At 32.5% G+C, this 13,717-nt stretch overlaps 1 protein-coding gene across 1 annotated transcript in view; it reads right to left on the reverse strand.

Annotated features, from left to right (window-relative positions):
• Positions 1-10,765: 10,765 nt before the first annotated feature.
• Positions 10,766-13,717, reverse strand: part of LOC109078967 (corticotropin-releasing factor receptor 2) — a 71,276-nt gene continuing 68,324 nt past the window's right edge. The window contains exon 12 of the mRNA XM_042769564.1: positions 10,766-11,645. Within this exon, the coding sequence (XP_042625498.1) occupies positions 11,505-11,645 (141 nt within the window). The 3' untranslated portion in view covers positions 10,766-11,504. The remainder of the gene's footprint in view (positions 11,646-13,717) is intronic.

A 13,717-nucleotide genomic window follows, 5' to 3' on the forward strand; every position in this document is an offset into this window, starting at 1 on the left:
AATTATTATTATTTATTTATTTTTTGTTAGTTTCTTTGCATTTCGCTGTAACCGTATGAAAAAAAGACAACATACTGTATACTGCGCATTTGTGGTCTGCTCTCCCAATTTCAATGTATGTTACATGATAAAATAGACATATTACTATATTTAACACGTCTGTAATATTTCTGCGAAAATAATCAAATGTTTTGGTTTTATTCATGGCTGTTGAACGTAATTTCCTTACTAAAAAAATGGATGATAGATAGATAGATAGATAGATAGATAGATAGATAGATAGATAGATAGATAGATAGATAGATAGATAGGTCGAGATAAGGTCGAGACACTCCTCAATCTATCGAGTTTTTAATCAGGGTCGTCCCATGTGCCAGGCCCAGTGGTGATGTTCTCATTTTCGGCAGCAGAGGAGTTCACATCAACCCTTGATTTAGCACCCTTGTATTAACTTGCATTAACAGGATGAACCCTGTCTCCCACAATCTGGCAAGTTGTGAAGCAATGGAGGTGTTCCATTATCCTGCCCCTGCTGACATACACATTAAATTGAAGTTATAAAAAGAAGAAGAAGAAGGAGAAGTGTATTTGCGTTTCTGATCTATATATATATGGATATATATATTTCTGATATATCTATATATATATATATATATATATATATATATATATATATATATACTAACTAAAGAGAGAGACTTTTGGCTTTTAACTTTTAAAACATTTTTATTTTACCATCACATCATAAAAAAAGTTTTATAATTGATAACTAAAAATAATTCAGTTCAATATAATATAACTTTTGACTCAAAAATAAAGCATTAATATTTAAAAAAAAAAAAATCTTCAGCAAAAATGATACACTAATACATCATCATCACTCAAATAAATAACATTTGTGTTTCTGAAGCTAAACGTTGTTCTAAACATTGACACAAATCATATTCTATTTATAAAATCAATTCTATTTCAACTCTCATCAAAGCTGTAAAGAGTTCAACCATAATGACCTCTCTTCCATCAGGTTAAATTCTATATATGCTCTAAATAGTCAACTTTACCTCACCAATTTAAAATTTTGAAAAAATCCTTTCAAAACCCCTTGAAAATGTTCTCTAAAAGAGATCCGCGTGATGATCACAAAACATATGGAATACTGTGTCGGATAAATTTCAACATTTACAAATGGAAAAAGAATCTAGATCAAATATAGTCAAACTTTTTGTAATTTTATTGTCAGATATTCTGTTTTATATTGTTCTTTTAACGCATATTCTTTTATCATAAAACAAAGACTTACAAAGTTGAACGGATAAACAAATGAACACATTAAGTGCTGCTATATTTCCGTTTACCATAACTGCAGATAACTGAAGAAAAGTCGCTAATGAGCAATTCAGAAATGCTTTATTTATCTCCTGATCGCTTTGGCATTGGACTTTTGTAAAACAATCACCATGAAGGTATAGCTAAACTTGGATACAGATTGATTAATCTATTTGGCTTTGGTCTTTTGTATGAATGTGGAGTTGTCTTTTAAGTTATGGCTATTTTTGTTGGATTTTTTTTTATGAGTGATTATGTTTATTTTCATATTAAACATCGCAACAGACATTTATCACTCAGTTTAGCAGTGATTATGTTTATTTTCATATTAAACATCGCAACAGACATTTATCACTCAGTTTAGCACATTTAAATATAGTAATTTATATTAATTTAGTATATTTGTAACAATAGCCAAAAAAAAACATTGTATGGGTCAAAATTATTGATTTTTATTTTTTATTGTATGAATCATTAGGATATTAAATAAAGATCATGTTCCATGAAGATATTTTGTAAATTTCCTACTGTAAATATATCAAAACTTAATTTTGATTAGTAATACGTATTTCTAAGAACTTCATATGAACAACTTTAAAGGTGATTTTTTCAATATTTAGATTTTTTGCTCCCTCAGGTTCCAGATTTTCAAATAGTTGTATCTCAGACAAATATTGTACGATTCTAACAAACCATACATCAATGGAAAGCATTATTTATTCAGCTTTCAGATGATGTATAAATCTCAATTTCGAGAGATTGACACTTATGACTGGTTTTGTGGTCCAGGGTCACATATTATTTACTGAAGTGTTTGATGAGGTTGCAGAGTGTTCCAAATTAATGCATTTCGTCAAGTGAAGTGAGTGAGCGGTGAACACTGTATTTATTCTCAAATGTAGCCACTAGATGGCAGACATGCATCATACACAAACTAGAGACTTACAGAAGTGCCTAACTGGTTTTGTAAATGATTATTGCAAATAAATAATTAAAATAAAACAATAATAATAATAATGATAGGTTCTTTAGTATTCAGAACTTCAAATTGTTTAAAATGTAAAATGTATTGTCAAGATATTGCAAAATGTCAAATGTTCCCAATATTAAGCAATCATGTTAAATGGCCTTCAAATGAATTTAAGGTTCAAGCAATAGGTGCTCGATGTTCTCAACACCTGAGATTTTACAGAATCCACTGCCAAGATGCTCTGGAAAGGACTAAAAATGTGTTTTTACAAACAGTGACAAACATTAAAATGTAGATGTGTATGCATTAGTGAGTTCTGTGCATGAAAGCCATGTCCACACAAAAGTGTGCCGTCCTTCTGGCTCATTCCTGCAATTTCACAGCTTAGTTTCCATTATGTCAGGCCTCAGGCGGGTCCTCTGTGATCAAGGGCACTGGCACTTTTACTCAAAGTCATCACATCAGGTTCAAAGCACATGAAAGTGTCCTTCACGGTTGGGTCTTTAGGCTGATAGCCAGTTTAATATGGAATATAAACATGCTTTTAAATGAACAAAGGCCTGGATTTGTAACTTGTCATGCAGATAAAACAATGTGGTGATGCTTGTGGACTTTGTATTTGAGGTCAGCAGTGTGTCTGGCAAGTGAGGATTATTAGCAGCACAGATTTATGCCACAGTTTTAAATTCTCTGCTATAGATATAAAAGCATGTCTAAAATGCAATCTGGCTTTTAGCCCTTCTTTCCAGAGTTCTCACAGGATTACAGTGAATAAATGCTCTTTTGTGTTTGTCAGAGAAAGATGTGCATTATATGAATGAAAAAAAAAGAAAAAAGTAAACAACAGAACTGCAGTGATGTGGAGAATATCAAATCATATTGTGTTTATCAGTAACATTTCATATTTGACATGTATGAGAGATGGCAGCATTCTATAATTGAAGGAACATTTTTCACATTAAGAAAAAGCTGTAAAAACAAAATGCTTTCCCAGTAAAACAACTATTGGTTTCAGTTGATATATTTTATCTGCTAGTTGGCAAGCTTAACCATTAAATATCATTTTGACATTACAAAGAAAAATATGTTTTTGCTGGTGGTGAGTCAACTATGTTACGGACAAAATGTATGGGTTTTCAGGTAACACAGTTGATAATTTCACCATTTTGACTCATAATTTCAGTGGCAGGCCTTGTCTGGCCAACCAGATGTTATTTTCTTGATCAGGTTAACCTCAAATTTTTATATTTATTTAAAACAATGCAAACCATGTCAATGTACCCAACCTAGTAGACGGGCAATTAATATTCTCCTTGACAACAGGTCACTGGACATGAAATATTGAAAAAAAAAACAAAGAGGACATTTAGCATAAAGTGTTCAAAATGTCCACCGCAATAGAAAATTACATCACATGATACTGCTCACATGGTTTTATGATAAACCATTTTTTTGTTTTAGGGGAGTGTTTGGTTAGCAACATAGTTGACAGAATTTTTGTGGCTATGAGTAAAATGAAAGAAATTAAAAGAAAATGTAATTTAAGCTTAGTCTATTTAGATTGTAGAAAAAAATAATATAGATAATCTTGATTTTAACATTTTTATTCAATATTTTGAAGTCAAGAGACCGATTCAAAAAGCACACATCGCAAAAAAAAAAAAAAAAAAAAAAAATTTAATTTAAGGGGACATAAAGGCAATTTCAAACAATTGTTATATCACATATTCTGTTAATGAATATAATATGATATCTCTGAAGAACAACGAAAAAACTATAATTATCACTAATGGACATGAAATGTACACTAAATTATAGAATGACCTGACACTGCATTGTCTATGCTGCATTTAAAACAAAATTATTCACAATTAAATGATTAGTTCACCTAAAAATTCATATTACTGTAACTCACCAAGATGCATCAAGATAAGGGTTGGACATCAAAGACACCAAATCTAACCAAATGTGAATAAGTTGATGAGCTGCATGTGATTGGATTAGAGACATTATCTGTCTGCTTGCTGGTGTAAAGAATGAAATACATACTGGTAAAAAAAACCAAAAAGTATAGCCTGAATGCACTGTAAGTCCCGTTGGATTAAAGCGTCTGCTAAATGCATAAATGTAAATGTAAATATAAATGAATAAAAAATACCAAAAGACACATTCAGAGGTTCAATGTAAAAAATTTTAAAAGTAAAAGACTGTAAAAATGATACAGTAAAAAGCTGTTAATAGTTTAACAGTAAGTTTCCATACTATATACAGTGAATAACTGTAATTACATTTAATGCCATTTTACAGTGAAATACTGTAAAATGCGTTTTTGTTTTTTTTTTGTTTTTTTTTTTGTTTTTTTTGGAAGTGAAAAAGAAAAAGTCATTTTGAAAAACTGCAAATGGACACTCCGAGAATTCCCTGCATGACACTTATATATATATACACTTTTATATATATATATACTGTATATATACACACACACACACACACACACACACATATATATATATATATATATATATATATGTTTCTTCTTAGTTTTTCTTCTCAGTTGTGTACAATCTTTGTGAATGACATTGTGCACCTTCTACATATAAGTACTTCCCTCTTCTCTTTTTTTTTTTTAATGCAATCTTACTGCTATCATGTTTTTAGACTGATATTTCAGATTTTATCTGATATTTAATGTTTGTACAAGTTTTTTTATGTATTTTTGATTATAATTTTGTCATATTTATTTGATTTTATTGAGATGTTGTTCTGATATTTCAGATTTGGCCAACATGTTTAATCTCGGTTGCAATCTTCCACTGCTATATGGTTTTTAGTTATTTCGGATCCACATGCCAGTAATGTTATGAGTATAAGTCTGTCATATTAATAAAACTGTACCCAGATGTCATTGATGTCATTGAGCTAATGCTCTGCACTGCAGTCTGGTCTCGGCTGAACCGTCTCGGTTAATCCACTAGAGTTTTTAATCCACGCCAGTAAGGCTTTTGCAGTATGTTTGGGTCACTGGGGATGAGTCATTCTCCATGCCTTCTGCTACTAAAATAGCTTCATACTCCAGTTTATGGATGCTTACACACTGGAGTAATGCTCTGTACCCATGGCTACATGCATGCTACTGCATTAGATAACAAAATTTCAAACCAAGTGGTCCCTGTATCTTTTTCTCAGCACTTACATTATCTGAAACATTTTGCAATGACAATAATAGCTGTACAGTATGAAGGCAGTTCCCCTTAAGTTCAAAATTTTGCCAACCAGAAATGTCCAATAATCTCCTAAAGTGTCTTGACTTTCCAAATATGTCTTAAAGCACTGTGGTAGTGATATGTCTATTAAAGTGCATTTAAAAGCATTCAGTTTAAATTTAATTGTATTTATTGTTATATTTATTGTTTGAGATTATGGTTTTCGTTATGTTATAATGACTGTAGTTGTAACTGTAGTTTAAATATGTCAAATGTCCTATTAATGGTGAGTGAAAAGGTGGTTAAATGATGAATTTATGCTCAGTTTCCTTTCTGGACAAAAAAACTTACCCAGAGAAATCAGCATATGAATAACATACAGTAACTTGACACTTGTCTTCCCAAGATACGCCAGTGTCTATCATCTGGATGTGATGTTCTTTTTCACTTTATTTAAAAAATTTTTTTTTTACAAACCTGCATCAATATCCCTGTTGATTCTGACCCATTCGCTTATTATGTTAAGGGGTGTAATATGCATTGGTAAACTGTGTAATAAAAAAGTGTAAAAATGAAATGTGACATTGGGAAAATGGGATTTGATGTGTAAGTTTCTGCTATGACAAATTGAGTTTGCTGTATTACGTGTGATTTTCTTTATGTTTAGAGTCCCAAAGACCACAGTGTTTAAAGACAATAATAATAAACCTGACTTAATCAAAACCAAGTATTTAAACCAAGATTTAACCCTCCTTGAGGTCAGATATACATTGTAGACATATGCTTTTCAGAAATGTTTCTTAAAAACTAACTTTTTTTATATTTAAAATATACTATTTTACTGATATGTTGTTGTCAAGTATGTTTAGAGGCATTAAAAAGAGTCTCCTGAATACTGCACAGAGCATCAGTCTGATGTAATCAGCAGCTAATGTTGGCTAATGACTACATGAATGAAGTGTCATGAGACAAGAGAGGCTCTTTTTTCCGGCAATGTTTTATATTAAAACAGAGCAATAACACTGATTGTGTAACATTTAAGAATATTGTTTACATCCTCATACTTTTACAATTTAAGGCATTTGGGTTTTTTCATTAAATTACAGAAAATACATAATATACAAAGTATGTTGAAAATCAAACACAAGCAAACAAATAAAAAATATGGTAATAAAACATTCTGAAATACAAAATTAAATTAAAATGAAATGAAATACAAAATGTATTGTCTTTGGCAGATATACAGGAGAAAGTTTCACCCCTCTATTACCTACATAATTCATAGATCACAGAATTTTTATTATTATTATTATTATTTTGAAAAAAATATTAAACTTTATGAAACTAAAACTAGATTTATTTATTTAGTACAAGTCAATGTATTAAACCATTTACACAGATTTTAATCATTGAGACCTAAAATGATTTGTTGTCATGTGGCTCCCTCTGGTGGAGAACATAAGTAATCTGACCTTTAGCTATCATTCCCATTTATATAAATGACTGATATTTCAGAAATCGTACAGTCTATACATATACAAAGTTTGTGAAGATGTTACGAATGGCCTAGAAGGAGTTACTAAAAAAGTAAGTGTCTTTAAAAAAAAAAAAAAAAAGAAGGTTAGAATGGTGGATAAACTTTATTTGGAATGGTGGGTGATATTTGTTGGTATTAAGAGGGATAGATTAGAGTGTTTTGAATTTAGAATTAGCCTGCTTTGACTTTAACATTAAGTTGCATATTATAGCGCCACTTTGTGGCTGATTTCAGAAGATTTGGTATATTTTACTAGAGAACATGTCCGTTTTCATAATGGTCTTCGTTTTGATTTGACATTAGGCTACCATCTGCTGAAATTTGATTGGCTGTTGACGGTCATGTTTGTTAAATTGTCCAAGTGATTTTCAAAGAATATGTTAGCATGTGACCCAAAAGGAAGAAAATAAATTTTCCACTTGTTTAATGTCATGGCTGTGGTGTTACAAGCGTTTTCGGTTGTAGCGCCCCCTATGGCTGGAATTTGACACAATTTGCTGTATGTCTTCTGAATAACTGGTCAGCAATGTATCCAGTATTGTTAAATTTGAACATTGTGCTCAGCAGATATATGTCAATTTACAAAAACTGGTGACACCTGACCATTCAATTTCTTTATATCTTAGTATTGCTTTGATGGTTGTATTGTTGTTATGAGGGTGTTAGGTTGAAAGTTTCATGCAAATTAGACCAACAGTCTAGGAGTAATAAAACCCTACATATTTTATATTTTCTCTTATATAATCACATACATCATAAACCAAAGGAGCTAAACTTGATGTTGCATTTACAATTTTTTAAAAAAGCTTTGAAGATGACAGACAGACAGACAGACAGATAGATAGATAGATAGATAGATAGATAGATAGATAGATAGATAGACAGATAATGTATTCGCACCTGTAGTTATTTAGTATGTTTACACAACAATGATTGTACTAAAAATAGAAACGTTTTCCCTCTATGTTTTTGAAAAGTTGTCAAACAACATTGTCAAAATTATCACCTTTCACAGGGATCGGCAAAAACAACTAAAAATGCTGTATTATTCATGATAGGCCAGTAGATGGCGATGTAATTTTTTAAAAAGTTTTTAAAGTTATTAGTTTTATAAAGAAACACTATGTGCCTGCGCACATCCCTATAGACTGAACACATAATACATCACAGTTTCCACAAATTCGCGTTTTTATAGTTTACACAGACAATAATGGCATCGTTTTCAAAAACTTGCACTTTAAAACCTGTTTTCAAAAGTTTGCATTTTCAGGCCCCATACATTTAGTTGTAATGTAAATGAACGGCCAAAATGCATAAAAACATTTTTTTTTTCTAAAGAAAATGGCACTTGAAAACTTCAGTATGCACTATGTTTTATTTTTTATTTTTTTTGGCTGATTGATTGCTATTTGTATAACAACAGTTTTACTATAAATACCATGGTTAAACTATGGTAAGTGTAACAAAACCATGGGTAATTTGTGGTTACCATGGTTTAAGTTTTCCATATTTAGTTGAAAACGGTTTCATGTAAACACCCCATAATCTCCAAATCTAAGAAACTGCATTCAGCTTGACTAGCCTGACTAGGCCTGATTACTGCAGGCTCTGTTCAGTTGAATTGTTATTACATTGCTAATTGAGAATTTTGTATTTATTTAATTAAAGTGTTGTTGTTCCAAACCCGTAAAAGCTTCGTTCGTCTTCGGAACACAATTTAAGATATTTTGGATGAAAACCGGGAGGCTTGTGACTGTCCCATAGACTGCCAAGTAAATAACAGTGTCGGAATGAATAGTCCATCTGCCATCAGATGTGCAATCTGGGTTATATGAAGCGACGGGAACACTTTTTGTAAGCGAAGAAAACAAAAATAATGACTTTATTCAACAATTCCTTTGTCAACAGTCTCCTCTGTGTATCATATTATGTATGCTGCGTATATCACCGTTTGTCATCCGCGCCACAAGGATGCGCTGTTTCTACGTGTATTTAGCTTTGATTTGAAAGAAACCCGCCCATCCTTGTGGCGTGGATGATACAGAAGAGCATACGCAGCATACAGCGATACAGAGAGACACAGAGGAGACTGTTGACAAAGGAATTGTTACAAAATTGTCTTACAAAAAGTGTTAAGTGATTAATGACAAAATTTTAATTTTGGGGTGGAGTATCCCTTTAAATCAACACTTAAATTGGTAACAATTTACAATAAGGTTCATTAGTTAATATTATTTAACTACTTTAGTTAACATGAACTAAAAAATGAACAGTAGTTTTACAGCATTTATTAATCTTAGTTAATGTTAATTTCAACATTTACTAATCTATTATTAAATACAAAAGTTGTGCTTGTTAACATTAGTTATTGCACTGTAAATTAACATGAAGTAACAGTGAACAACTGTATTTTCATTAGCGTTAACAAATATTAATAAATACTGTAATAAATGTATTGTTCTTTGTTTGTTCATTATAGTTAATACATGAACTAAAATTAACTAATGGAACCTTATTGTAAAGTGAACTTTTTTTAACAGCATGAAGCTGGTTAAAAGGTCTCACTCAGTAACAAACTATGGCTAAGGTGAAAGAAACTCCAGAAATGTTGAGAAAGAAGGTGAATTATATACATCAGTCTGGAAAGTGTTACAAACAAACAAAAATACATACATACATACATACATAAAGTTTGCCACTCTGGTTCAAGGTTTACTGCGGTTATGGATAACAATCTGGTGGCCTATTTGCAGATAGCCAAGCTTGGGAAAGGACAATGTTAGGTGGCCCAGCATGCTAGTTTTGATTTTGTATTGAAGTCCAAGGCTGGACAAGAAAAATGTCCTGCTTGCACTCATCCAGATGATGGCAGTGAACAACAACCTTGTGGTCATGAAGATTGTGGTGGTTGAAATCATCCAGATTATGGCTTTGAAAAGAGGTGAAGTTGTATCTTTGTATGTTGGTGTATGACTCATGCCATATATATTCGCCAGATGGTTATATATTCCAAGTGTTCTACCAAATGCAAAGTGTCTTGAAAAATGAAGCACTGGCCCTTGCAAGTCTTGTGAAGCACTGGCCCTTGCAAGTCTTGAATGTATGAAGGCTCCATTTGTTGTTTGACTGTGAGCTCAGCGTGTGAGGCAGGTTGATGACCAGTTATTAAGACATACAGCAGGTTACTGCAGATATCAGACTGAATGCTGATGTATTTCACAGGTGCTGGATAATGTTTGGACTGGATAGCAGAGGTTGCCATATCTGCTGCTGGTGTGGAGATCTGGAGACTCTAGTTCATAGTGTGGTTCAGATGGCCAAGTGTGGACTGAACTTTAAATCCTTTTATAATAGAACTCTGGGACTTTTTTATATAATACATTTTTTTGCCCGATTGCTCATCCGTTCCCTGCCCTAAAAAATGATTATTGAGTTCCTGGAGTGTCTTTACCAACTTTAGGTGGCATAGTCAGCTACCACGAATATTTAACTCTTTCCAGGCCAATTTTCCATCATTTATGAGACAGTGCTTAGTTGTTTCCCTGCCATTTGGTTTTCTGTGCTTTTTTGTGTTTGCTGTTTGATATTTTATAAATTATTAATTAATGTCTGGTTAATGTCTGTGTAGAAGAAGTGAAGAGGAAGAAGAATTGATTGATTGCACATGTAAAATAATGCAATCATCAAACATTACATTACATAGTAATGTATATCTTTATTGAATAACATTTGTGAATGAAATGATGACGAGGAAGTGGTTTAGGACTGTGAAGCTTCGTGGGTGTTGATGAACTACAGCATCTCGATCTACTCCATCTACAGTATGTCTTGATCATTGTTCTTAATGCAATCCAGACGTAGATGTTGCTTTTTTTTAAATAAAACCTGCCCACATACAAGTGTAGATCAAACAAGAATGCATGAAGATCAATTTTTTAAAAAATGTTTTTAAAGCAGAGGCTCTGTTATTTCTTTTGACATTGCATGGTCAGATATTCATACAACAAAATATTCTAGGGGCTATGAAATCAAAATGCTGGAGGTGGCTGGAAACTTTAAAAAAAAATGCTGACAGGGAAATAGGTAGATAGATAGATAGATAGATAGATAGATAGATAGATAGATAGATAGATAGATAGATAGATAGATAGATAGATAGATAGATAGATAGATAGATAGATAGATAGACACACACACACACACACACACAGACAGACAAAAGGGATGGTAGGGTCTTCTGGATGGTTGCAACTACTGAGTGAAAAGAAACATTTCATCAGTTCAGTTAAAACCCTTCAATTCAGGGGCCATTGTCAAAATTAAACAAAAGATATAAATTAAATTAGCTGCTTGTCAGATGTCACACTCCAGAACATCAAAGGCCAAAAACAATCACTTGGTCTCTCATGCCACTTGCAGTCCAACTGTGTGGCTGAATTATAAAAGAGGAAATGCTATTGCGTAAAGGTCAGACGGCCGTGGTCTGCTTGATGCTGTGAAAGCTGATGCGTGTGGGGGAGGTGGGGATGGACATGGCTCTCGCCATTCTGACTCGCAGCGAGTGTTTGTCCTGCCAGCGGTGCCAACGCTTTCTGGCTGCAGAACGTACCTGTAAAGAAAAAAAAAAAAACATGCAATCCATGGTTTTTTTACTTGCAGCCACTTTTCTTCAATGATTGTGAAGGGCAATTTGCAGAATTCCACGGAATGTAAAACATACTACACTTTTTTTATGCATTTTAAAATGCATAACTCATTGCTATACGATTGCTAGAACATCGCTGAACCCTGTTTCCAAAAAGCATCCTAAGCTTAAGTATATTACATCTTACGATTGCATCTTACAGTTCATTTTAGTTTTGCTACCCGTTTAATGCAGTATTTTTTTTTATCAGTTAGAAAACAATGCTGCATAAAACATATCTTCCGTGAGCACTTAACTGCATCTTATCTCTGAAACTTTTATTTACGAGCACATTTTGTATTATTTTTTTTTTTTCATTTATAAGATGAATAGAGCACATTTTGTTTTGGGTGAAATTGTGTTATTTGAATATTTGTGATTGTGGTTTAATTTTGTTTTTGATTGAAGTGTCTGCTAAATAATTTGGTGTGAATTGTTTGGGGCATGATGGATACTTTTTTAAATTCAAAGAGAGTTTTTAAAAAATGTAAGCAAATCAAGGTATGCATATATATATATATATATATATATATGTAAGCAATATATATATATGTAAGCAAATCAAGGTATGCATATATATATATATATATATATATATAGTAGCAAGAATAAGTTTGTGAACCATGTGAAAATATCTTGATTTTCATATAGCTTACTCAAAAAAACGTTAGGTCACTGGAATGCTAATAATGAATAATAAAGCTTTCTAACCATGCTGTAGCTTCTGATCTTCAAATCAGTCATAGACAAACACAATATGATTAATTACACACAAACAGTTGTACTTTTCATTGACAGGGCTAACTCTCAAAAGCTAATTGTATTAAATTAAGGACTTGGGATGTGTGAACTGCACAGGTGTCCTGCCCTTCAAATAAAGGTACATAAAGGTTGCTCTAAAGAAATACTGGTAAATATGTGTCATGAAAATAAACAAAGGACCCAAAAGCAAAGGCAGTTCAGAACATTACTGATAATGCACACATTTTCTATTTTTTATTTTTTAAAGAAAAAGGGGCACTGGACACCAACACTAAAACCTCTTCCCAGTTAGAAGTATGCTGGAAGGAGCAATATAGATTTTAGTGCTGCTTTGCTCAAGGGCTTGGAACTGTGCAGGTCACTGAAAAAAACAATGCATTCTAAGATTTATAGGGGATTTTACCATGAATGTAGGGCAGTTTGACTTGATCTTTCAAATCAGGTCATCCAAAGACAAACACAATAAATGATTAATTACACACAAACATGTTTTTGAGTACTTTTCAATTGACAGGGCATAACTCTCAAAAGAGCTTTAATGTATTAATAAAATTAAGGGACTTGGGATGTGTGAACTGCACAGGTGTCCTGCCCTTCAAATAAAGGTACCTAAAGGTTGCTCTAAAGAAATACTGGTAAAAATGTATCATGAAAATAAACAAAGGACCCAAAAGCAAAGGCAGTTCAGAACATTACTGATAATGCACACATTTTCTTTTTTTTTTTTTTAAAGAAAAAGGGGCACTGGACACCAACACTAAAACCTCTTCCCAGTTATGAAGTATGCTGGAAGGAGCAATATAGTTTAGTGCTGCTTTGCTCAAGGGCTTGGACACTGTGCAAGCACTGAAAAAAACAATGCATTCTAAGATTTATCAGGGGATTTTACAGGGGAATGTCAGGGCAGTTCATGACTTCAAGCTTTAGAAAGGTTAGGTGATCCAAAGCACACAAGTAAATCAACTAAAGGTTGAAAAAGAAAAAATATGTTTTCCTGAGTCCTGACCTTAAGCCAATTCAGATGTTGTGGCATAACCCAAAGAGAGCAGAGCTTTCAAGACAACCTAGAAATATTAATAAAATGAAACAGATTTGTGGGGAGACATGGTCCAAAATAAATTAATAAATAAATGAATAACTACAGAAAATGTTTTTAGCAGGGTCTTAGCAGGTTTTTCTGTTAAAAGAGAACTGACAAGTTACTAAATTCAAGAGTTTACTTACTTTTTATACCC

This window comes from Cyprinus carpio, chromosome A2 (assembly GCF_018340385.1).
Source record: "Cyprinus carpio isolate SPL01 chromosome A2, ASM1834038v1, whole genome shotgun sequence".
Lineage (NCBI taxonomy): Eukaryota > Metazoa > Chordata > Actinopteri > Cypriniformes > Cyprinidae > Cyprinus > Cyprinus carpio.